We start from the raw sequence: 27,770 nt of genomic DNA on the forward strand, positions 1-27,770 counted from the left end.
TCGACTTTAGAAATATTTCTTAAGTTTTCTAGAACCTTAGAAATATTTTGATGTAGAATATGACAAATATCAAATATATTTTCTAAATAATGGTAACAGCATTCTACCATTATTTACAATTATTTTCTACCATTTCTTACCATTTTCTACCATTATTTGTAACATCTTTACAAATAGGTCAGAAGGTTGGGAAGAAAGCAATTCACATATCTTTGTGAAGTGTAGGGAAGAATGTTTTCCACAAAGGACCCAGCAATGTCCTGCAGTGAAGTCTAAAGATGTACAAAAGCGGACAGAAGGGCCAGATTAGCACTTAGTTTTATGGGGGCAATCACCACCGATAATCATTGTTTACCATTTTCTACCATTTTTTGTAAATATTTCTGAAAGTGAAAGAATCACATTGAAATTAGAACTTATTGTAAATAAAGAGATTATTGTGCAGTAACTGCTACTTTCAAAATGTTTCTAAATTATCTAATTGAATTCAAATAAATTCATATTTCTATATTTAATCTTTTAAAAAAATCTATCGTCAGTCAGATATTGTTTTTTTTTAGAAATTTTTCAAAATGATTACAACTATTATTATAATTGTACGTTCAAGGCGGTGGAAGACGAAACACATTTTATTTCCAAGTGTCTATTTAACAGTGACGAAAGAACCGAATTATTTAAACAAGTTACCACGAAGTGCCCCTACTTTTACACATTCACGGATGAACAAAAAGCTACCTTTCTCTTGAAATCACAGAACCCACAAATTCTAAAAAGAGTGGGACTTTTCGTCTTCCACTGCTTCCGAAAAAGAAGTCAAACCCAGCTAGTTTAGATATAGCCAACAATTGTATTTAGTTCCAGTAGCCTATTGTTACAACAAAGTCAGACACAGTTTACTGACGCATGTATGTTTTTCTCTATGTTTTTACCATGTATTTGCAATTAGCCCACGGGCATGAACTTGCAATAAACTTCTATAAAAGCCTCTTGGTGACTTGGAATGGACGTACATTTAAGAAGGAGCTCGAGGTCAATAGTACCAGCATGATGCATAAAAGCTTCAAACATTCATTTAAGAAAAGTACCACTCGAACTAGACCTTGAAGCGTGCTTCCGATCATTATGTGTGCAAATTCCTCTTCTCAAAAAGATATATAAACCAGCATGACGCGTAACTGTTTCGACATTTGATTTTAGTAAGGCTAATTTTCCGTCATATCCGGTCATTTATCGTTAGTCTAATTGCCAGACCCTAGATCTTATAATTACCTCGGAGTCCGTGACTACGCACGGCTTTCTCAGAAATGGGTCATATTTCAAATTTATGAGTACTTTTTTGCCCCTACCTAACGAAGCTACTATGTACATATCACAACAAACAATCCGCTTGGAGAAAGAGTTATATTTTGCATAGAAAAACTGCTTGTACAATAGTTTGCTTACAAATGACTTATTGTTGAATTCCATATCTAAACAATACGATCACCTTACATTAATGTTAACCAGTATAATTATACATGTCAACTATCAAATTATCTTTTATTACGTATCATTTTGTTTACTGCATACCACAAATGGCATTCTGTTCAAATTTTCCATCAACCCAAAACCTTTTTGACAAACTGTTTATTATATTTTCATTTTTCAATGAAAAGATTATTGTCTTTAAGTACCGGTAGTTGTGAAACTAAAGGTAAAGAAGTTAAGAAAATTTAGTGACACTTTAAAAAAATGGAATGACCTCCAAGAAATTAAATTTCTTAGTCACAATATTACCATCGTTTGGCATCCAATTACAAAGAGATTTCCTATGAAAGAAACTGACTTTATTCATCATTCTGAGTTTTGCATTCTAAAAGTTTTATAAATGTTGTACCTACATAACTAGTGAAGAAATGTAGAATCTTGTTTTTCAATATAGCTGAACTGTTCCAAATCCGCCAGCTTTTATAAGTACATTATCCCCATAGATAAAATGGCACTATCACGTATCATATATCATACTAACCAATCTATCCTCGGATATCTTATCATATGTTGTAATCGGCTTAACATATTGCCTAGAAAGCTATTCTCTAAGTGTCTAATTTCTTGTTGAATACATTAAAAACCCTCACCCTCACCCCGCCATGAGCTTTTTACAGTGAGATGAAATGTCAAAAGATTTAAGAGATAAGGAATGGAATACGCAAATAGCTGTCTGGGTTGTATAGTTGATAATCACACCAGCACTGTCCTATGTATGTTGCGCTGTACACAGTGTGCATGTTGCTATCTAAGTATGTTGACATATGTAACAAAAGAGATTCCTTGTTAAGCAAGATTTTTTCTGGTTATTTTTAAGAATATCTTCATTAATAACAAAATTGGGAGGATATGTATTTTGTATAGTAAACCTCTACCAGATGAGTATCTAAGGTTGTAGGAGTGCTGAGGTCTAGCAACCGTCCTAACATTTTCTGAGTTTTTTTCGGCAAGAGAAAGCTTCAGGTTAAAGGCACCCAGAGCATTTTATGAGGCTTGAAAACGGGAAATATTCTAGTTGCTGTAATCTTTATGAAATTGACATTTAATGCCACTGTTTACCACATTTGCGTGCGGATTTCTTATCAAAACTGCTCAAAACAGCACAAAAATAAGCTACATGGTGGTCTTTTAGTTTCGCATGCCTAGTGTAAATAGACCGATACCATAGCCCCGCCTACCTCCGTCAAAACGTAGAAATGCAAAATTAAAAAAAATGCAAATATTTGATGGACATGCAGTCACTCTCTCATTGGTCAAACCGCTAATTGTGATGGACAGTCAGGATCAGTCTATTAGGGCTTTCAAGCCTCATAAAATGCCCTGGATGCCTTTAAAAACAAAACTCAACTACATGCCCAAATGTTCATCCTATTAATACGTGTATTACCGACTATGCATCCTAATGCATATGATCATGACTCTGTCATCTTGAATGCAGAATTTGCAAATCTTAACCCACAATAAAAGCAGTGGCCCCCCTCCCCAGTCGTTTTACGGATTACAGCAATCTTGTGAATCGTTTGTCTGCATCAGAAAATGAAGAAAAACAGAAGAAATATTTATCACTTAGATGGAAATCAGATTTTACAAGTAGGAAGCACCCAATTTTCTGTAGGTCTCAAAAGTACAGCAGTATCAAAAGCCCATCAGCATTATATTTTACATCTAAGAAATGCCCCCCTCCCCCCCAAAAAAATTGATGTTTTTGTGACTTCCTCATCAATTTAATTTCTTGGTTAACGGAATTTAAACAAAAATGCTAGATTGGAAAATCAAAATGAAAACAGAATCTCCGAGGAATGTTTGTACTTTGGTCCACACGTGAACAGGGTCAGGTGCAAGTTTTCACCCCAGCCTTCTGTTTCAATGATGTCCTTTGCTAAAATTATCTTTTTTAAATCTGTTAGCCAAGAAATTAAATTGGTGTGGCCTAAGAATAAGATTTCGTTTATTTCACATACCACACATCACCAAATCACATATTTCAAAGATTCATGAAATGTTTTAGAAAGACACAAGAAAATTTTTGAAAGAAATATTAAAGATCTCTATATCTTCTTCATGAGACGGTTGATGTGTAGGAGGGGTGGTAAGAACACTTGGTCTATTGTCGGATCTCCACAAAGTTTGCTGGGAAGAGGCCGACTTGTCCATGACACTCGCCGCGCCACCAACCCTCATCAATCTGAAAATAGAAAAAAAAAGGAAGATAAGAAAATACCTGAAGTAAATGCATATTGTAAATGATGTAAAAACAATTTGAACTTATTGTATTGTTATGAAGCTGTAGTACAACGTTTGACCCTAGATGTAGGAAATCTCAATATCGTTATACATTTATTGTAACATTTATATATAGATAGAATATTCAACACCCATAAAAGAATCACAATAATCTTTTAAATCTTGCCAATAACTTTTTATTTTTATTCGCATATGTTTTCAGAGTATTAGGCAGGAAGCGATTGCTTATTTGAAGCCTTCTACTCAAAACATACAAAAAAGAGACATAATAACATACATAAATACAGAATGGATAAAAGGAAAATGACAATAGACAATACAAGTTGGTATCTATCAATAAATGAATCTGCCTGTACAATGTATGTAAGTATGAACTATATCGAATATTTTACAGTTTTGTAAGTATGAGAGTGACGTAGAACCGCGTAACAGGAGAGAACACAATGAACTGTCGTTAAGTAGCTGAAGGTCAGTTATGTTGGAAAGGGATGATAACATAGTACTTCTTTGGGTAGTATAAAGCTTACAGTGTAGGAGGTAATGTTCGGTTGTTTCACAATAATGACCACATTTACATGTAGAACAATCTATACAATGGTGTAGAAATAGGTGGTGGTTTAACTGACTGAAATCTAAACGAAGCCTTGTGAGATGAACTGCAGAGTGTCGTTGGCCGTGAGAGAAGTTAGGGTGTTTAATCGGTCTGTTAAAATGTGAGTCGAGTTCCTTTTTATAAATGTTGATCGTAAGTGATGCTTGGACATTAGAGGGCAGTTCATTCCACAAGTGAATAGTTGAGGGTAAGAAAGATTTTTACACTTTTCAGTTTTACAAACAATGGAAGTAAAATTCTGGTTGGCACGGAGATTGTATGGGACAATATCGCGAACACGTGGTGGGGTGAGGTCTTGTATACTATAAGTATTGTGGTACGAAGCCATTCAATATTTTCCAAAAGTGAATCAGCTTATGCTTTTGTCTTCTTATAGCCAATGTGTCCCAACCAACCTCGGCTAACAGAGACTCGTGTTCAGTGCCTCTCATGGCTCCAGTACAAACCCGTGCCGCAGATATTTGAACAGATTCAAGTAAATCTGAGTCTTTGCCAAGGAGGCTGCACCATACAACGTCTGCATATTCGATAAGTGGGCGAATCATACTTAAATACAAAGTTTCCAAAGTTCCCCGGGGAACAAAATATTGTATCCTTTTCAAAAGGTTTATGCGTTTCATTGCCTTGGTTGTTAGTTCGGAAACGTGATATGACCAAGACAAATCACGTTTTAGATGTAATCCCAAATGCCTATGACAATCAACTTCCTTCAGTTCAACTCCCTTAAACACTAACGGTGGGTGAAAGACTTTAATCTTTTTCATAGAAAACGTCATTAGTACGGTTTTGAGGGGATTAAAAGTTACCAACCACTGGTCTGACCAGTCACCCACCACTTTAAGATCGTGGTTCAATCTATTTGCTGAGACAAGACGGTCCAAAACTATTTCCATCAGTGACGTGTCGTCAGCAAAAAGATTGGCTTCAGTTAGCAGATTATCCACCAGGTCATTAATAAAAACTAGAAAAAGGAGTGGCCCAAGGAGTGACCCCTGTGGGACACCTGCATCAATAGGTAACCAGCTGGAACATGTCCCATTGATGACAACACGCTGCTTTTGACTCGTAAGGTAAGATTCAATCCATTCCAGAAGTGATCCGGATACTCCTAGTTGACGCAACTTGAAAATAAGACCAGCATGCCACACTTTATCAAAAGCTTTGGATATATCCAAGAAAACGGCACGGACTTCAAGACCTTGGTCTACTGCTTTGTGTAACTTGTGAACAAGGTGCGTCAATGAATTAACAGTTGAGTCACCGGGAGTGAAACCGGAATTTCGGTCGGTAAGCAGGTTGTTGCCATGTAAATAGGTAGATAATGGAACATAAACTATACGTTCAAACACTTTAGAGACAGTGCATAAAAGTGAAATAGGCCTGTAGTTTTCCTTGGCCTGCTTATCGCCTTTCTTGCCAATAACTTCTTGCCAATAACTTCTGTTGGAAATGTATACAAATGTGTCTGGTCTTTTAGTATGTAAGTCTGTATTATGTCACTATGGGTCAACATACATGTACCTGACTTCATTAAAGAAGAAATTCATTCATTCATAATTGCTTCACTTGTGCCTGTCTCTCTCTATATTATGTATAAACAGTTTACTTTTGCTAAATATTTATCTGTCTAGTCACTCTTCCATGTCAAACAAAGAAAACAAAATCATCATGAAAAAATTGTAATAAGCATGTTGGTCTTACCATCTCAATGTTGGTGATGACATCCTCCGGGTCAAACGATATCTCATCCTCGGCCGCTGTATAAAATTAAAGGTACCCATGAGTTAACTCCTTGTTGTCAACTTCAGTAAAATCTAACATGTAACAAAATGAACTGGATGTGGTCTACCATTACCAGAAAATCTACAACAGAGATAGCAAGGGGACGGTCAAAAGTTCACCCAAAACCCACATTTCTCACATGACTTTTCTCTGGTTGTGGGATTTTCAGTGAGGCTAACACACATCTGACTATCTACAATTGTACAAGGATCTACGCTTGAAAGTCTCATCTACGTCTGACTCAGTAGAAATGATTCTGAAGGAAGGTTGGAACAGTCTTAGACTAGTGAAGTCAGGAGGAGGTGAAGCCGTGAAACTTACCAGCCTGGTAGTCATACAGGGCGATGGCAGTGATTTCTTTTGCCTGAAAATCTATCCTTATTTAACATGGCTAAGTGACCTGTGAACACTCAATGGGTCAATCCCTAAAAATCATGTGATGATCCAAAGAACACCGAGCACGTTACTGCTGAAAATGTCTTAGATCTCACAGACTCTTTTGCTTATTGAATGTCTTGCTGTGTGATGGCTGTAGGATGACTGTTACCGTGCCATAACACCCCGACCAATCAAACCACGTGAAACGCATTGAAACTCAGATTCGTATCAGCCATGACCCGACAAATCGCTTTCTAACTTGCGTTAACGACTACATCTGACCAAACAAACTCGCCAGTGAGATGGTGGAAGGTTTCAGCTTCCAAAAGATGTTTTCAGATTGACAATTTTTCCACTTTGGAAGACAGTGATTGAATCCGCCCGCGATTTAACGTTTAAAAAAAAGTAGTTTCTACTAATTTACTTTTCTCTAAACGTTAAATCGCGGGCGATTTAAAATCACTTCCAAAGTGGAAAAATTGTCAATCTGAAAACATCTCTTGGAAGCTGAAACCTTCCACCATCTCACTGGCGAGTTTGTTTGGTCAGATGTAGTCGTTAATGCAAGTTAGAAAGCGATTTGTCGGGTCATGGCTGATACGAATCTGAGTTTCAGTGCGTTTCACGTGGTTTGATTGGTCGGGGTGCATAAGTGGGGAAGTCAGGAGGAGGTGAAACTTACCGGCCTGGTAGTCATACAGGGCGATGGCAGTGATTTCTTTACTGAGACTCCCCACATCAGTGTAGGTCTCCCCATCTCCGTCTGGTGGGGCTTCATAGTCATTATCATCATCCTAGGGCAAGTGAAACATATCAAGAGCAGAAGTTGAGTATGTAAAAAATTGTCACATACAGTATTACTGTTTACAGTAACAGTAGTTTTGAAGACTGAAAGGTACTTTTCCAGTAATTTTGAAAAATCACATGCAATGACCAAAGGTTATAATTATTATTAATTTAGTACTTGTGTGCTAAGGCCACACCAATTTATTTTCTTGGTTAATGGAATAAATTTTTTTTTTTTAAAATGCTAGATTGGAAAATGAACATGAAGACAGAATCTCAGAGGAATGTTTTTACTTTGGTGCACACAGTTTCAGGGAGTGAACAGGGTCAGGTGCAAGTTTTCACCCCAGCCTTCTGTTTTCATGATTTTTTTGTGTGCTAAAATCAAAAATAAAAATCCGTTAACCAAGAAATCAAATTGGTGTGGCCTAATGAGGAATCATTGGGGCCCGAAGTCATCCCAAAGAAGTTTACAAGAAGCATGACCAACCTGTGGTCTTAATTCCTGATAGACATCTAAGTCTAGCCTCTACCAGGCTCCGCAGTTTGCTGGGAAAATTGTAGAAATCGGCAAATAAAGTGAAAAGTATGCCTATTGAGCTTCCCTGTATAGCGGAGTGCCCCTGGCATACCTTTCACTCTATTTGTCGATTTCTACTATTTTCCCAGCGATCTGCGGAGCCTGGTAGAGGCTAATCTAAATCCTCCTCGTACAAGGGGATGGGCAAAAGTTTCCAACAACCGCAAAACTATTCTTTAACCTTTAGCCCTCTGAAGTAGCCATTTGACACCCTGTTCCCTACTGGTTAATGAGTTAGGCAGCAGGGAGAAGGTTAAAGCCACAAATCTATATAAAAAGCAGCCAGACTGACCTGCGGTCCCACTTCCTGATACACGTCTTCTTCCTCGTACTGTGGCTGTGCAGGCCTGACGGGCTCTGGTTCAGGTTCATAGATCTATGGAGAAATGCCAAAATATCAATCAATAAATCAATAGATCAATCAATCAACCAACCCCCAAACAATCAACAATTTATGCATGTATAAAATCACATGCCATCAGCATTGAAATCCTTTTTGTGTTCCACCTAATATGTATTGTAATTCTTGTTTCTTTCACTGTGACTGTGACTGTAACTTAATGTTCACTCAGTTTTCATGGTCACCTCTGTACCGTGAACTAACATCACCGTGAAAAAACTGTAGTTATTATTTATGACTCCTTCACAGATCTGTTCTGTAAATCATTTGCCACGCCACCGTGAAGTTAAAGTTCAGTGAAAATGTCAATTTTCCTTACACCATGAAGATAGTGAATTACAGTATTTTGCTTAAAACAAAGATTTATCAATAAGCAGAGATTTATTAATATTTATAAAGGAGACTCCAGGAGACACAAAACTTATTCATAATGAATATTTAGATATATTTCATGGCAAAATTAAAAGATAAAATTTGAACTATTTTTGTAGACACCAGGTGATTTGAGTCTTAGATTCAATCATATGGGTTCTTTATATTCTTCAGGTACATTCAGTTTCAAGGAGCTTCTTGCGTTGCTTCTTTCTTTCACCAGTTTTAAGAAATGCGGGAATGACTAATAAAATGCATGAATACCTTCTTTGTTTTCTGTGTTTTCTGTACGATGAGAAAACGTTCCATAGGCAAGGCAAGTTAAAAAACATCAAATTGGTTAGCAATGCAACATCGGTAGCTAATAGCCATATTATTTTACAATGTGGATGATAAAACTTCAATGCTGCATACAGTGACCTGGTGGTTTTGGTTGTTGGAATCAGGATCCAGAGGTCCTGGGTTCAAATCCCAATGGAACCCATTATTGTGTCTTTACAGACCCTACAGGAGCTACATGTATGTGACCTTTAAACCCTTTCACCTTAGATGAATTTGACACAAACTGATTTCATCATTGAATTTTTCTCACAAACTGTCTATGTCCTTTGATGAAGGTTAGAAATCCATGGCAGGTACATGTAATAAGATACGCAGATGCGCCAAAAATAGCTTGTATACTCAAGCAACTGGATAAAATTTTGAAACAGTCAGACGTTTCAGAGAGCATCCGCTATCTTTCGTCAGTGACTAACGAAAGATCTGGTAGAACTAGGTTTTATACCAAAACTCTACAACAACAGGAGCTAATTGATGTATTAGCATACAACCTTGTCATAACTTACTACTGTATTCTATTGAACCAACTGAAATTGTCTTCACTTTTTCACTTCATTAACATATCTATTCAGAGTTTTGGTATAAAACCTTAGTTCTACCAGATCTTTCTTTAGTCACTGACGAAAGACAGCGAATGCTGTCTAAAACGTCTGACTGTTTCAAAATTTTATCCAGTTGCTTGTCATGAGTATACTAATTATTTTTGGCATGTCTATGTCATTGCGCATGTCTGTATAGAATGCATTCGGACGACATTCCCTGAACCAGGAGGAAGCATGTGATCGATTAAAATCTGACTTATTTGTAATCTATGACAGACGAGTATAGTTACACAATAAGTTGATTTTCTCTGTATTTACGCAAGTGAGGAAGGGGAATAGCCACCAACATGGTAATATACAAATGTAGCAATGTCCGGAAGCTCTTGACGGCATGCGTGTGGGTGCCGGGGTGCCCGGGGGAAGTTACCCGTATACCCACAAGATGCCAGTCTCTGCGACGCTGGTTAGGGTTTGTACAATGTACAATGTAATTCGAACACTTTCTGTTCTTTACGGACCTGACATACTATAGACAATTTCCCCCCTATGATGAAACCAGTTTGTGAGGTTCAAATTCGTCTATAATTGTACAGGTAAGGGCTTGTTAACCCTGCGTTGCGTTCATTCACACCTGTTCAGCCTCAGCTTTGGGAGGGTTCCGACTGGGAAGTTCTGGAGGCGGTTCATACACTGGATCTGACTCAGGCTCGGCCTCATATATACCCTGTTAGTAGTGTTGGCCACGTCAAGGATCAACAAAACAATCAAACAAACACAAAACACACAAAGCAAAATAACAGACTATTACGCAGTTAGAACAGTGGTCAACTACATAAAGAAGCAAATTATAAAACAAACTCAAACACAAGGTAGCACTGTCTAAGCCACAGCAACCAGCTCTTTAAAAGGAAATTCGTTATACCTTCAATGCTAATGCAATAACAGCACTGTTATTAATAATAATAATAGGTTAATATTGCAAGAAGCAAGCAACAAAGCAATAATAATTGAGAACTTACATGGAAGTAAAAACAACTGTTACAGAAATCAACAGCCAGACTCAACTTATAATAAAAACAGAATTCAGATTACTGAAAGACTAAATGTTTCCGCTAAAGTCACATAACCCACCCATTATGCAAGGAGTGAAAAGTGGGTTAAAAAGAGTGCCTTTCCCTCCTTTTCACCTCCCATTTTGGGTGAGGACCCCCAAAACGGCCGCTGTTTAAATCCAGTTGGTATTGATAGTCCACTGGTAGTGGTGACTGGGTTTAACTTTAACTGCCATACTCTTTCCCAAATGCTGAGAGCTAAGCAGAGAAAGCAGTAACTGTTACCATTTTTAGAGTCTTTGGTATGACTCGGACGGGGATCAAACTCACGACCTACGTGTACTGTGTGCAAGGCGAACACTCTACCGACTATTGACACTGTACATGCGGTTAGCCTACCTGCTGGGGCTCTGCCTCGTAAGTAGGCTCCTGTTCATACGTGGGTTCTGCTTCGTACGTGGGTTCTGCCTCGTACGTGGGTTCTGCCTCGTAGGTGGGCTCAGGTTCCTGCACAGCGGCCGCCGCCTTCCTCTCCGCCTTCCTCTCCGCCTCCTCCTGCTCCTTGGCTTTCCTTCGAGCCGCCTCTTCCTCCTTCCTCTTAGTCTTCTCAGCCTGGGGGGTGGAAAAAAAATTTGAGTCATCATTATATTTTGAATGAATGAATGAAGACCTTTCTTGCACATTTCTGCCACACTTGGCTAAGTACAGGTCACAACAAAACAAAATACAAGTACCGTTAACGGATATAAAAGAATATGACTATCATTAGATAAATTCTACTTCTCCTCGCTTTTCAGTTATAGTAGATATAAAAGAACAGACGTGTTTTTCAATGGGAGGTTTGTCTAGTCGCATTAGGAATAGGAATTTTTGTAATAAGTACTTAAATGTGTGAAGTAAGGTTTTCTACAAGCTTATACAGATCATTTCTTTCTTTGGTATATAATCCACATTCTACAAAAAAATGACATTCGTCTTCTATTCTATGCAAAGTACAATGTTTACATAATCGTTGTTCTAGAGGAGTGCGTATATTAGGCTTGTGAAGTTGTTGGTTTGTTGTTAAGAAAAGATTAATGAACTTTGTTTTCTTTTTGTGTATTCTGATACATGACGTACTATATGAATATACATGGTTGGTATAATTATATCTCAAGTATAGATGACTTTAATACAAAAATGTCCAACTTCCCATTATTTTAGAATGCCCAATACATGTCGAACTGTTCTGAAAAGATAACTTTGGACTCTTTCTTTTAGTATCTTTAAACTGCCAAGAATATGTATCTTCATTGTGTATCCAGCCTTAAGGCCACACCATCTTAATTTTATGGATGACATCCGCGCGCTCGTTGATTTTCGCCCGTTCTAAAAAAAAAATCACCTCCGAAGAGGCTCCGAAACTTGTAGACTCATATTGCCGCAAAGGGGCAGCATTGAGCCGGCTTGTCATATACACTATATACACTCATATTGTCCAACACAACTGTTATGTATGTGACTTGGAGCGATTTCGGAAGAGGGCGCCGCCAGTGGTATTTTGTTAATGATATGACAACACTTAACACGTTATCATTGTGCATGTCTGTATTAAACTGAATGATATCATCTCTGGCCGGGTTGCCTACAGAGTTTGATGTCTTGCTCTGACTGAAGGCTTGATGTTGTGTACACAGCCGAACACATTTTGTTTTGTTTTTCTTTGAACGGCCAAATGTTACATATGGGTCTTTAAACCAGGCATCATCCATGTTAAAGGCACTTTGATATGAGCTAATTCCAACAAATAAAGACTAGTTTGTTTGTTACACTGTGTTCTGTGGTTTAATTCGCAATACCAGCTATGTAGTCTTCCGGTTTATCATCTTTTTTTTTTTGCTAGATTTTTTTTTCGCCCTCTCACATTAGTTTTGGGGACTCCAGAGGATGTCATCCATAAAATTAAGATGGTGTGGCCTAATGTAAAAACAAAACTCTTAACATCATGATGATTGTATTATAATTACAGTGACTGTAATTATAATACAATCATAATAATGTTAACAGTTTTGTTTTAACATTAAGGCTGGATACACAATGAAGTACTAATTCCATCTATCATCCCAACATTAGTAAGAGAAAATGAGTAATATGGGAAAATTAGAAAGAAAAGATGAAGAAGAGTTAGTCGTTTTCACACCTCGGGGGCTTTCTTGTCAGCTCCCTTGCGAGACTTGCCTCCGTCCTTGTGGTAAGGAAAAGGAGAGACAGTAGGAAAAGTGAAGGAAGTTTGTTGTGAAGGACAGTAATAAGATTTATTAAAATAATTTTAAAGGCATCCAGAGCTTTTATGAGGCTTGAAACTTGAATAAAAAAACTCCAATTTCTAGTCATTCCTACACATACTATTAGTAAGTTTCAATAACACTATACCATTACATATCGACATTAAAGGAGCAAAGATACGATGTCGTTGTGTGGTGAGAACTAAATAGAAAATCCAAGAGCTATAGCTAATATACTGATCCTGACTGTCCATCACAATTAGCGGTTTGACCAATCAGAGAGTGACTGCATGTCCGTCAAATATTTGCATTTTTAAGTTTTATTTTTGCATTTGTGAAGTTGATAAATCCCTGCGAACTTAAATGAAGTTAAGGTTCTTAAATTTATTTAGAGGGGTTGTTTCTGAGTACGAGATCGTAGATAGAGATACAAACCTTCTTCTTGATACGGAAGGTGCTGAGAGGCACAGGTGGAAGCGGCGGTAGAGGTAGCGAGCGCAGGTACTGCATAGTTCAGAGGAGTGACAGTGCAAGAAAGAGATGCAGAGAAATACTGACTGGAACATGTTAGTGTCAGTGTTTTGTAAGGAACTGTTGGAAGTACATGTATATATTGGAATCACTATCATAATAAACTTCTCTATTTCACAACTTGTGACGTTCGAAAAATAAAGGCCGACCTTTTTCAGTTTCAAACACAGCACTTTTTCAACTTTGCCTATCGACCTTTGGCTAGAACATTATGATTTTGAAATTATTGGTTTCTATTAAATTTTTCCCTTTGATATGTAGCTTTCAAGGATTTTTAACTTCCCCCCATCCCTTGCTTTTCTTCTGTCAAAATAATTGTTACTCAGTAACTGTTGTTAGATATTGTCACAGCAAGGCATGCGTCCATGCGTCAATTGGATGCACGATACTAAAATAACAAGGAAATTGGACGCCCTCTTTTTCAGCTGGACGCACAGAGGACCCACCTGTTTCCCTGGTAATTACAGACACATGTTGCTGTGTTACAGTGTCGCTGATGCTTTTTTTAGTCCTACCAGACAATGGGACCGCATGAAATCTGATTGACATGTAAAGCTACCATGAAATTGTTAATCCATAGATTCTTTTTTTAAAGCTATTTTTTGCGTATTTTGAAATGTGAGAATATTCCCAACAGGTCCTTACAGTACCAAGCAGTATCATTATACAGCGAGGGTTGAGCAAGGTGAGAGGAAAAGTAACAAAAAGGAAGCGGGAAATGACAGTGGAGAGTTAGGGTAAGGGTAAAATATATTAAATAAAAAAGACTCTTATTACACAACCAAGAGATTTATTCCACCGACATTTCGGTGACCATCTGTCACCTTCTTCAAAGCAATTCTGACTGGTTTACATTGCACTGCAGCACAGGCATTGCCGCCCATACACATCAATGACATGCAATCCCAAACGCAAAATATGTACACATGTACAACCACAGGGGATGACATCACCACGCGGCCCCAAACGCACAGAAGAGCAACACGTATACAACCACCGATCAAAAAACAATGCAACGACTGTCATCCACCTCTCAATTGCAAGGACAAGGCTGCATTGCTATGTGAACCAGTCAGAATTGCCTTGAAGAAGGTGACAGATGGTCACTGAAACGTCGGTGGAATAAGACATGGTTGTGTAAAAAGAGTCTTTTTTATTCAGTGACTTACCAACCTGATGAAACTATTCACGGAGGTAAAATACGTTTCTTATATATACATAGAATAAAACACGGTGTACGTGTATTCCGTATCGCCCAAGGTACTAGCCCGACTGTGGGCCGTATCGACCCGCGGGAGGGCCGGGACTGAGGGTGATGCGTGTCATATTTCATTTATGTCATACCCACCTGAAAAAACACGCCATTCAACGAAATGCCCCAGAAATTGAAAAAAGTTGGTGTCCTCGGACAAAAAATTATAACAGCCGCAATTCCAACGACCAAATCAAATTCAAATTTTTGAACAACGGCACACTCGGCGCACTAGAAATGCATTCTAAATATTCTATGGAAGCCTGTGTGATAAAAATAGAGCCCTGTGTGATACGGTAAATTATCACATGATGCGGAACACCGGTATTCGCAGCCCAGGTATGACAAAAACCATTAATAGTATGATCACACTTCATGATCAATAATTAAGGCCACTTGTTCTTAGCAATGGGGTTATTAATATTATTACTCTTGATGAGGACAAGAGAACTGATAAAAAATTTGCTGACTCCACTCTTTCCGTAGAGTAAAAATATCCATCTTATGATGTAGCCCCAGCATTATTTATAAGTTTCAAAAGTCTTTGCATTCAAAAAAGACCACTAATTTGCAACCCTAGTATGAGCATCTATATAGTAGCTGCCATATTTTTATTTTACATACTAGTACTGTACAAGTATTACAAGGCTCTATCTCTTACTTAAAATGTTTGATGAAGAGACAGAGTTTGTCTCGAAAGCTCCCCAGAGTAGCTAACTCTTTTGTTACATGTGTAATGTTTATCAAATATTTGTCAAAAGTTTGCATTTGTTGTGTGGACAATAGAATGAAAAAGTTTTATCAACCTGGAAACTCGCCCCACCTCCAATCTCTTTAACTCCGCCTCCTTTTCTGCCTTGGCCTTGGCATCGCGGCGTGACCGCTCCTCTGCGACCCTCTTTGCTGCTTCCTCCTCATTGGCCTTCGCCATGTTTTCGAACTTGGCTTTGAGGTTGCCGGCGCCACCGCCACCACCTACAAATAATCACAGTTGTAGGTTTTTATAACTCTCATTACAGTGAATCTTGCTCTACATAATTTTAATGCAGAAATGTCCGGGGGGATTTAATTTCATGGTAGGGAGAAAATGGAGTGTTTGCGGTGGTTTTGAGTTTGCGTTTGAAACAATTAACGCTACAGTCACACAACGGGACGGCTTTTTGCGGTGATTTTACGTTGGCGGTAAAGAGTTCACCGCAAAAACCAAGAACATAAAACCACCGCAAACATTTCTGCATTTACAGCCTGTATCATTTGAAAAATAGCAAGTAATAAAAAGGATTTATGATGTGAGATGTGCTTTAACATACAAATTATTACAATAAGGAACCAAACTCCACAAAGAACCAAACTGAGAAAGACAAAGTAGGTAAAAAGAAGAAGAAGAAGTAGTACCCACGAATGCGAGGAGTACTGAAGAAGAATGAAGGTAGAGAATCCTAGAAAGAAGTCTAGAAAGCAAAAGAGAATAACAGAAATCCATGACATGTGTAATAGAGATTAGTGAAGAGAATGCAAAGAAAGAAAAGTAATAAAGCAACTACAGCATACATGTATACATTGTATAATAACTGATAGCCATCAACAAGTGAGAGACCAACAGAATGTGAAGACAGTTGATTCTTGGCAAAAAATTTTTTTGTTCTTCAACTTAAGTGGGTTATGTTGTCATTCTTTAGAGGGTTGACTGACAGACCTTTTTACAACTGAAAATAAGAAAAAGCATTTCTTCAGTCCAACTCTTTTAAACAAAGACCCGTCCTCTGCGCAGGCTTCAAAATTGACCTTGAGTCTTGACCTTGACCTCCTGGTCCACAACACCTACCCACATACCAAATCACAACCATCCAACAGATTTTTAAGATATTGCGCTGGATACACATGCACACAAACAAACAGGCCAAAAACTATACCTCCCATTCTAATGTAGGAAATGAATATTATTGAGTTAAATCATTATCAAGGTTGTAAAAAAAATGTTACAATTTGCCGGATGGTATTTGATATAAAAACTGACGTTTAAACTGTCATCCAAACTAAAGAATGACCTTGTTACACCTGTACATACGGTGTATTCGTATTTGCTGTACACCTGATAACCAAACTGTCAAAATCTAAAATTAAGACAATTGTACTTACGGACTTCAGGTCTTGTTCTCTCATAAGAGGAGCTTGGTTTCTCCATATCTCCAAATCCATGGGCAGACTGGGAAAACAAACAACAACAGGAAGACGTCAGTTCTATACTTTCAATATCATGATAAACATTTGCAGCATGTCTATTGTTTTCTAATCTCAGTATATTGAAAATGTTGAATCTCTGTATTCGTTCATAGTAACTGTAACTCAGTTATTCTTCAACATTGAAAATTTTTATTCGCGGTGGTTTTATGTTGCAGTAAGCGAGAAAAGGAGGTTTTCGCAATGTTTAAAATTCGCGGTTGAAACAATTCTGTAGTACACAGTAGTCATAAAAGGGAGACCAAGGAGGTTTTACATGTATATAGAAAGAGAGAAGACGGGCAAAGTCTCCACTGTACTAAGGGTATAACGAGTGTGAAAGTCAATGTCGCGTCAAGGTGTGAATTACCCTGATATGCATACACCCCACTCCGAGCCCTTGGTGAATTTGCTTTGTTTTCACCGGTGCGACCCGGGCGATAATGACTTCGTGGAGCGACTTCAACCTTTCTTTTATCAGTGACTTTGAGGAGGACTTTGAAACAGAATAGATCAGAATCTAGCATAGTCTAACATTTATGAGATGACCTTTTCTAAAGATTGTTTTCAAGGTCAACGTTCAACTTGATCTATCCCAGAATTCACCTGATCCACCCTGTCGGATTCCACGCCGAATTTCCCGCCGAAGCCTTTCTTGGTGTCGGTCTGGGACGGATGGAGCTCGGGCTTGGTCTGGTCCTCGTAACCAACCGCAGACTTGTCCATTCTGTCCTTCTGTACACCATACTTCCCTCCAAATCCCTTGGAATAGTCTGAAATACACAGAAATAGAGCAGAGTTTGTCTGAGTTTGGGCTTTTCCATTTACAATATGAGGGGTCAATAAGAAATCTTAAGTAACCAAATTTTCTCTGTTTTATGCACTTTCTATTGATATACAAAAAGTCTTTTGAGATATGTTTTAAAATTTGTTCAGAAGAAAAAATGTATTTTTGTAACTTTCTTTTACCCTCAAAGAAACTTTTTGCTCAAAGAAAGCATTTCTTCTTATATTTTTCTGTGCCTTTAGGTCAAAATTTCTCACAAATAAACTGTAGTTCTTTAAAAACACAGGGCAAGATTTCCATTGGACACTTCAAACTTTTATACAACAATAATTCTACTGTCTTTTTTGTACACAGTTTTTTTTGTAAAATCACAATCATACAACACATTGTTTCTTCAACAAAAGAGTGAAAATGTCCTGTTTGTTTTTCCACCACACCTTGCTGTGATTCGTGTTTCTCTAACTTTTCCTGGTGTTCGTATCCGAGGGCCGACTTGTCCACGCGGTCTTTCTGTACGCCATATTTGCCACCGAATCCGTGAGAATAATCTACGTGTACAAGTGCACAAGCATGGGTTATCAAAGCAGAGGGGTAACTACGGGGGAGGGGGGCGCTGTTTAAACTGAGCATCATAACTACAAAGCATTTGGTTAGATACTACTTCATTCTATTACGAGAAATGCCTTCTATACAAGTGTACAACTACAAGCACTTATTATCAATGGAGATACATGATGTGGGGGAGGGGGGTGCCATACATGTACTTGTATAGCTAAAACTACGGAACAAAACTACTGCTTGCAGATTCTACTGAGTTTTATAGAAAGAAAATGAACTTCAACAACTTGTGCAGAATCAGCGTGCAATGTAAAGTTGTTTGTATGTTGTATTGTGCATTCTCACCAGCCGCTATAACTACATTTTGTATAAGAAACAAGTTGAGCATACGTCTACAAACTAAGACTTAGTGAAGAAGTTAAAGAAAATATTGTTGAAAGAACAACAGCATACGTGTAGGAAATCCAAGCACAAAGACGCCTAAGCAACATAGAACTTTACAGATTTAAGGTTACAGTCACAACAAAGAATTTTCTGTCCAAATGTGCACAATGTACCTTTCTGTGATTCGTGTTTGTCGACTTTCTCGATGTGATCCCAGCCTACAGCCGACTTATCAACATGGTCCTTCTGTACACCATACTTTCCTCCAAACCCTTTGGAGTAGTCTAAGAGATGAGAGAAATAGATTCATCAGTCAGCAAGTAACAAGTATGTTTAGAATTTTAATTGATTACGAGAAATGTGAAGTTTGAAAACAAAAAATTAATGATATTGAAAATCTGAAATCTGTAATATCTGTAACTTAGCAGGTCTTTTGAGTACTTTGATTACAAATTTTGACATGCTCTTCAAATCTTTGAAAATTTGACTTGTGTTCAAATCAAACTTTTGTTGAGAGTCATGGAAGACGATTTCTCTAAGATAAATCCTTGACATAAAATCAATGTGAAAAGGAAATTTTCTTTTCTTTTCAATAATTATTATTGTGTGTGTGAATTGTGATGACTGTCGTTGTAGAAAGATACTCTCCAAGCAGAGGTTGAATGGGCAGATCGTCACCGTTTTATCATATGCCTTCATTTTTTGTTTTGCTAGCGACAAAAAATGAAGGCATATGATAAAACGGTGACGATCTGCCCATTCAACCTCTGCTTGGAGAGTAGTAGAAAGATACAAGAATGGATCTTGAAAATCACAAAAAACTGTTGAACTGAACTGAAATGGACTAACTGAACTGGAAAACTCTGAAATGAGACATTACCAATTGCAAGCATTTCTTGTGTTGAATACGCAACACAACACAGATGAACTTCTATACAATAAATAACAAACAAAAGTACATGCCAGAATAACAAAACTAAGTGTAAACATCCTAAAACAGTCTAGTACACAGCACAAGACAAAAGCTATATACGGTGCCTATAGACACAGTCCAAGCCCAGACAACCTTTCTGAGTGTTGTAGTTCTTCAACATAACCAAGGCATGCATTTCTTGTGTTGTAACAAACCAATAGTTACACAGAATGATGAAGATTCATGCTACAGTAATAACGAAACTGTGAAATTCTCCTGAAACCATCTATATACACACAGCACAAGACAAAAGCTATATACGGTGCCTATAGACACAGTCCAAGCCCAGACAACCTTTCTGAGAGTTGTACTTCTTCAGCATAACCATGCATTTCTTGTGTTGTAACAACCAATAGTTATACAGATGAATACTCAATGCTATATATACATGTATATAGTAATAACGAAACAAAGTGGAAAACGTCCGAAAAGTTCAACAAGGCACAACACAAAAACTATGGTGCCCATAGACACTGTCCAAGCCCAGACAACCTTTCTGAGAGTTGTACTTCGTCAAAATAACCATGCATTTCTTGTGTTGTTAAGCCCCCGTCACAAATAAGAAATTCAGATGTGCATTTTTGACAAAAGTACAGCTGACGTCCTGTCGATAACGCGGACTTCGGGCAATTTTTAGAAATCAAAGTTGATCCAAATATTGGCCTTTTACCAGGTTAGTCGATTCTGACTTCGTCCATGTCCAAGAGATGGTACCAATTGCCATGGGGGATTTTTAGTTTTTAGAGTTCAACGGGCGTCACCCGAGATTTTCATTGGAAAATACGGTTGACGCTCGGGCGATTTTGAAATTCAGCGAGCTTCGAGCGATCTACAAATTCGGCCGACGCTTGCATGAATTGTGACGCCGGCTTAACAACCAATAGTAACAAGCACTAGATGAACATTCGTCCTACACAGCACAACACAACAGCTATGGTGCCCATAGACACTGTCGGAGCCCAGACAACCGTTCTGAGAGTTGTACGTCTTCAACATAATCATGCATTTCTTGTGCAGTTGTAACAACCAATAGTTATACAGATTCATGCTATAATAATAACGTAAAAACGAAACTAAGTGGAAAACCATTTACACAGCACAACACAACAGCTATGGTGCCCATAGACACTGTCCAATCACAGACAACCTTTCTGAGAGTTGTGCTTGCTGAGTTTTTCCTGGTGCTCCCAGCTGAGTGCACATTTATCCTGCCGGTCCGTCTGCACGCCATACTTTCCGCCAAATCCGTGGGAATAGTCTTACGTACGCAGCGTGAGGGAATACAGGGCAGCACACATCAACAAAGAAGGCGTTCACAGTTAAAAACGAAATCAGTAATACATCTTGCACGAGGAAGAATCACTATTACTGTCTTAGTCTTTGAAATCATTAGCCAATCGCTGACATACATAAACAGCAAATTGACATACAGACTACTGTAAATGCAGAAATGTTCGCAGTGGTTTTTTGTTCACAGTTTTCGCGGTGAACTTTCAGCGCAAACTAAAAGCCACCGCGAAACTTTTTGCCCACCTACATGTATGACTGCAGCACCAATATTGTTTCAAACGCGAACTTAAAACCACTGCGAACACTCCATTTTCTGCCTACGCCGAACTCAAAACCACACGAACTCAAATGCATTTACAGTATTTTACAAAATGTAGTCAAGTGACATATGCTTTTATCTTTGTGGCAAATTTCAACTCATTTCATAAGAAAATGAACTTGTTATGATACAATTTACATGCCTTTCTGACTCGTCCTTGTAATGGTGATTGGCTTGGCAAGGGTATATGAAATGATTTTGCTGTTTACGTGTTTGAAATATGAAATATATTCTTTAACCTTCTCCCTGCTATGGTAGCCTTTATGTACACATGTTGTATTGTTTACAGGGTTACGCAGCAGGGAGAAGGTGTATTTACCCATTGCACAGTGGTGTTTCTTACACCCATGTTTTCTTCCTTTGATGCAAGGCATGCTTTGTTGTGTTGTGTTTCAGCATTATTGGTGTATGAAAATTGGGGTGCAGTATTCCTCCTACAAAACGTACAAACTCTCTAATAATGCTATGATCAAAATATGATGACAAAAATTTGTCATTTTTGCCAACATATCACAACCTTTTAAAACTTCAATCAAATTGTCAAATACAAGTATCTATGAATGTGAAAAAAAAAGGTTAACGGTCAAAACTCCAGGGATCGTAAAATGAATGTAGAAAGATCCTGTAAATTTTTTATGCATGCTTTGAATATTGACTTCAATATTCATGACATCATATCAAAAATCTCACCGATATTCTTTGTGACAAATCAAACAAAAATCATGAGTATTTTTGATTACTAATTACCTTTCTGTGATTCGTGTTTGTCGACTTTCTCCACGTGGTCCCAGCCCACAGCTGACTTGTCCACTCGGTCCTTCTGAACCCCGTACTTGCCCCCAAACCCCTTGGAGTAGTCTGCAATCATCATTGTATCATTCATTGGTACATCAGTAATTTACTAGTAGTTGATAGTGCTTAAGCTAAGGGCTGTGTACCTTAACAAAAATTCAAGAACTGGTACGTACAGGTACAGCAGTTTAGGTATGGGTCCGTACGAGTGTACTTACAATGTAGTACATGTTCACGTTTTGTTGATTACCGATGTATGTTGAACATGTAGCCAACTGTCTTTTAAGTGGTAAATTGTCATCTTTGTGTGAGGATTTATGTATTTTAATCTCAAAAGAAGTCTATTTGGAAGTTTTCTTCATTTTCAACTACATTAGTATAAGGTTACCAAAATTATCATCTCTGACATGTGATTCACCTAACTTTAGTCTAAACAAAATGGTGTCCACTAGTGTTTTAGGTACAGGTAACGTTACACCAGATGTTAGGTCCGGACCTGTACATGTGTACCTTGAATTTTACAGGACTGGTACAGGGTTTAGGTACACAGCCCTAGAACTTGACACTGCTATACATATAATCATACATAAATCAAATTTTGTAATCTTGTACACAATAGACATGTCCTTGTGGTGCAAGCGGTGGGACAATTCAGCTTTGCCATCAAATCATTTGCTGGATCAAATTCTATGGCAATAGCTTTCTTTCCCCAGACTCCTAAAATGTGGAATTCTCTTCCTGGGGAGTGCTTGCCACACATATACAGCCTTCAAAACCAATGCACCCTAACCTCTTCAACTTAGTTCAATGCCTAGTAGTGGCCAATTCTAGCCTTGCACCGAGCAATACAGTTTTAACAAAATTCCCTGGATTGGTTTAAGGCAGAGATTTGATCCAAACGTCAGCCTTGGCTTGGACTTGTTGTAACTGAGGCCCTGATTGCATTTGTCATTTTAATGTTGATGATTGAGAAAAGTATGGATGACATGGTATGCTTGGCTAAGACGCAAACCATAGCAAAGCCGCATTGCACTACTTCTACTTAGTAGCTACTTGAAAAAGCATCATGCTTCACCTCCATTGAGGATGACTGCTTTACTTTTTTTACCATGAAGAAATGTCACTTTTCTGAGATACAAGTGTATAAACACAAGCATTCGATTCATCACAACCAATTTTTGGCCTTTGGCCTGCTATGGTAACCGCTTAGCACCAAATTTGTATTGGTTATGGAGCTAGGCAGCAGGGAGAAGGTTAATACAGAACATACCCTGCTGAGACGTGTGTTTCTCCAGTTTCTCGTGGTGTTCCCAGCCGACCGCCGACTTGTCCTTATGGTCAGACTGGACCCCAAACTTCCCGCCGAATCCCTTCGCTGCGTCCAGTACCGAGGAGTGCTTCTCCACCTTCTCAATGTGGTCGTGTCCTACAGCCACCTGTGTGAGATACAGATGTTTAAGATGTTTAAGTCATAGCCTGATGCGGGTGTTCCGGACCGTGTGATAACTATCCGTATCACATGAAGCTCTCGAGTTGTATCACACGGGCTTCCATAGAATATTTTGAATGCATTTCGAGCGAGCCGGTTGTGCCGCTGCCGAAAATTTGAATACCGGATTCGGAGGTTGGAATCAATGTTGTTACAGTTTTTTGTTTTCGAGGACACAAAACTCCCTCAACTTCTGGCGCATTTCTCATTGAAATGTGTGTTTTCTCGGGTGGGTATGACATAAATAAAATACAACACGGTGTATTCTGCATCACCCTTGGTCCCAGCCCTCCTGCGGGTCAATCCTACCCGCAGTCGGGCTGGTACCTCGGGTGATACGGAAAACCCTGTGTTGTATTCTATATGTATTATAGAATCTGACCGATCAAAACATGAAAACAACGGCAATGTTTTGGGTCATTTTTATGCATCATAAGTTGAATCTGCTTTATTCATTCAGTTATTACACTGCTAATCCATATAAGCGTGTTCACGATTCCAAGCACCTTTGACATATTATCCACAATTCCTCTTCGTGTGCATGAGTACCTGGAAGTTTGAACGAGCTTATTCAAAGTGTACGAATGCGACTTTGTTGTGTTTCAAGAATGTCTTGAAATACAAATGCAGGGGTTTTTCTAGAAAAATTGAACAAGAGGGAGCACACACAGGCAAGGGAGCGAATTCTATGTATTTATGGAAGAATCAATCACTGAGGGAAGGCTGTATGCTGGATATTAAGCTAAAATCTGAATTTGACAAGGGGGTGCTGGGCTGAAACAAGGGGGCGCAGTGCCCTTCTTTCCTGATTTAGATTAACCCCTGCAAATGTATGCACACTTCCCACCACCGCTTCAGTTGTCAAACAATCTGTTTTTCAGTCTGTGGCTGAGAACTGGTGGACTTTGTTTATCTTTTTATTGTTTATTCGTTTGGCATGCATTGTATTTACAGGCCAGGGTTGCCCAACTAGCTTAAGCTATTACAAAGGGCAACCCTGGGAGAAGAACATTATCATTACAAATAACATACATAATCATTTCATTAAGCACACATAGAGATCACTACTAGATTAATTTAGAGGTTGACATTCATATTTACAATTATATACACGAATTAACTATTTTAGACAGTGCAGAGTTAAACTTCTTGCATTTGCATGGCTTGCTTTTGCGTTGTTTATCATTAGTGTCACAAATGTCAATCCGAATGTAGATTTTTGAATTTGGACTACTTGCAGTTTTGGCACCAATGAAAGTGAAACACTCATGATAAATATGAGATTTTTATAATTAAGAAAAGCAATGGGACAATGTAATGTAGTAATTAAGATAAAATTTTGCTGAATTCCAAATGTTTTCATGTTATTATTTTTTTTTCCTTTTGCTAAATTCTGACTTCAAGATGTCTGGAAACTAAGGAAAGGAATTCTGGTGTCCTTAGATGGCTTCCTTTCAAAAGAAAGTCTCTTCCACCCCTCCTTACCTTGTCCATTCTGTCCTTCTGTACGCCGAATTTCCCGCCGTAGCCGTACGAGGCCTTCGGACCCTCCTCCAGTTCCTTCTCCTTCACCCTCTGGTGGTCGGAGCTCACGCCTTTTCTCAGCGCATCCAAGCTGCAAAACACAGGCATGGAGAAATCATGACACCTAGTGAGAAACTGGCAAACTGCAAGCAACTGATGAGCATGATAAAATGGAAATATGTTTAGCTTTAACGGACAAACTACTAATAATATATTCTACTTATTACTGGCCACAACATCTACATGTACATGTGCAAACACATCCAACCCTCGCGAGATAACCGTCTGTTTTTCAAGTACATGGTGCAACCAAAAGTAGAAAAGCAACATTTGCAAGCAATTGCAAAAAACTTTCTTCAGATCATTCTGCGTTTTTTTAAAATTCTTTTATAAAACTGTGGATGTTACAAAATTACATGAGGTCAAAGACTTGTACCTGAATACTTTCACAGGGCTCAAAAAATGTAGATGAGTCATGGAACAATAAAAAGTACCTTCAGAAGATGGTAAAAAGGTACATTGTAAAACATGCATGATCAGTTCTTTGTGGACCTAGAGACTTTAATATTTACTTGGACTCCAAGCACCAGAATGTATCATACCTAATTGACGCATGATGTCCAGAGCCTTCAATGGTTTTGGCTCCCCATCGCTGTTCCTGTTCACTGACATCATTCTACAGTCACAACATTAACATAGCCATGTGAAAAGGGGGTAACAGTTGATAAGTGTTTCATTATAGAGAATTATACATGTACATTTGTACATGTACAGTATGTATGGTACTACCTACAATATCTATTAACTGTGTGTTCTGCTTGAAGAAGACTTAAGAAACTTGATTGGCATTCAAAACTAACAAAAAGTTCAGCGAAATCATTTTCTGACAGCTAGCACTGATATCTTCTGTATCTCATTATCTGTATACCGACTGGTATAACTGCTTTTCAGCGTAATACACCAGCTTCGCAGGCACGTGGCGCAGCAGCTGGTTATACTAATTTACACTGAACAACCTGTCACACCTAACCTCTGCACATCTAGCTGTAACTTTTAACTTTTTTTAAAGCCTATCACATAATTTATTAATTCTAGTTACCCTTAGATTGCATTCCATAAAATGCAAGAATAACAACTGATGAAAAATCAATAGAAATAAACAAAAATGCTAGTACGTGTAATTTCATGTTCTCAATAAACACTTATTTCCTAACAGTTACACACTGTCACACTCTCTGAGCTTTGTCTAATATATAGATATTTATCATTAGTGTCTGACAAGTGGAATTCTAAAGTATTGATTTAACATTGTTAACATAGTTAACATTGACTAACCGCAGATGTTAATATCAACTCACCACAAAGTCGGGGTCTGTCTCCCAGTCATCATCATCACCGTTGTCCACGACGACGTTGCTTCCGACTTGTGATCGCCACATGGTGAAGGATTCTCGCGTGTAGGCCTAGTGGTCAGAGGAAGAAATGAATGAATGAATGATTTTATTGCACAACAATTACATTGGTGACAATGTACTATGGCAATGTATAGAGATAACATAAGTTAAAAATCTAGGTCTATTTTTCAGCAATTACTACATCACTATATCGAATGAAACATACAGTAATTACTAAACAGAACTACTGTAAATATCATATTTCATAATCATATGTCTAGGCTACTTTAAATGTGACTTTTACATTTGTCAAAATCTCATTTAGGACTAGTAGTTTCTTTTTGCATGGCGTTATGAATGTATTGACCTTCGTGGATAGGAATCTGGGCAAGATAAGTTTATTTGCAAGTTCTTGCCCATTGACCAATTGCAACATGAAACAATGTATAGAAAAACGATACAAACAGTGCATGTTAACAATGGTGACAAGTGGAACAAGTGACTATCTTAAGAATATTCAGAATACAATCTAAGCTTTTGGGGTTTGACTTTTTTTTCATATGCACATTTGGAAATCCCCCTCCAGCTCCACTCTTTTCACTTCGAAGTTATTTTAACTGCACTTATCATGCACAGTTCTTCTGATTTTTTGCCAACTGTTTCTCTCAAAGGGGAGTTTGAAAAAAATGTTTTAAATCAAGTAGTTACGCTTGTCAATACTATTGAATCTAGGTTTTCTATTTTGTAGTACATAGAGAGATTATATATGAAGATACATATCCCGTTATACATTTCCACATGCAAATGACAAGTCCACATAAAATGGATCACAAATTCACATCCTGTGTAACAAGGAAGGGGGAGGGGGGCGAGGAAATCATGTAGGTCTTCACTATGCATACCTATTTCACACCTCGTCCTATTTCACACTATTTGTTACTGTAAGGAGAAAAGGCGTGAGCGTGTGGCTATCATCGCAAATGTCTGTGATTTGGAGGGGAAAAACCGAGATCTTCATTTATAAATTTAAAGTTGAACTGAGCTAGAGCTAGCTAGATAGCAAATATATCATCAGGCTACGCGTACGTTTAAAACCTAGTATACTCGCTCAAAAACAACAGTTAAAGACAAAAATAACATTCTTAAACGACCTCAGTAATATTTTCAGGTAACCGATACTGTAATCGAGCCATATGATGGCTGAAAAATAGCACATTTTCTGCAGAATAAGCGGAAATCTTACCTTTTTTCCTGCGGACTCGCCTCCCAACTTCACTTCCTGTTTGGAGGTGAGTCACATGAGGGGGAATACACGCCTGTGATTGGTCAGCTGGAAGATTGGATTTTGTCTGATCTCGACCTTTAACCTCGAGATTAT

At 38.2% G+C, this 27,770-nt stretch overlaps 1 protein-coding gene across 6 annotated transcripts; it reads right to left on the reverse strand.

Moving 5' to 3' along the window:
* Positions 1-1,387: 1,387 nt before the first annotated feature.
* Positions 1,388-27,740, reverse strand: LOC136421406 (src substrate protein p85-like). Of its 6 annotated transcripts, XM_066408672.1 has the most exons (19): positions 27,636-27,740; positions 26,357-26,461; positions 25,601-25,674; positions 24,960-25,089; positions 23,256-23,421; positions 21,941-22,051; positions 20,732-20,842; positions 18,785-18,895; positions 18,107-18,217; positions 17,489-17,655; positions 16,802-16,868; positions 15,486-15,637; positions 11,015-11,227; positions 10,195-10,287; positions 8,947-8,967; positions 8,203-8,286; positions 7,227-7,338; positions 6,086-6,141; positions 1,388-3,712 (listed from the first exon to the last, which is right to left on the reverse strand). In XM_066408672.1, the coding sequence occupies exons 2-19, from the start codon at positions 26,435-26,437 to the stop codon at positions 3,632-3,634; spliced, it is 1,941 nt and encodes a 646-aa protein (XP_066264769.1). In that variant the 5' UTR covers positions 26,438-26,461; positions 27,636-27,740; the 3' UTR covers positions 1,388-3,631. The 6 variants fall into 6 exon arrangements, with proteins under 6 accessions (XP_066264769.1, XP_066264775.1, XP_066264773.1 ...); XM_066408678.1 differs by lacking the exon at positions 18,107-18,217; XM_066408676.1 differs by lacking the exon at positions 10,195-10,287.
* Between the last annotated feature and the right edge of the window lie 30 nt (positions 27,741-27,770).

Source organism: Branchiostoma lanceolatum, chromosome 16 (genome assembly GCF_035083965.1).
Source record: "Branchiostoma lanceolatum isolate klBraLanc5 chromosome 16, klBraLanc5.hap2, whole genome shotgun sequence".
Classification (NCBI taxonomy): Eukaryota; Metazoa; Chordata; class Leptocardii; order Amphioxiformes; family Branchiostomatidae; genus Branchiostoma; species Branchiostoma lanceolatum.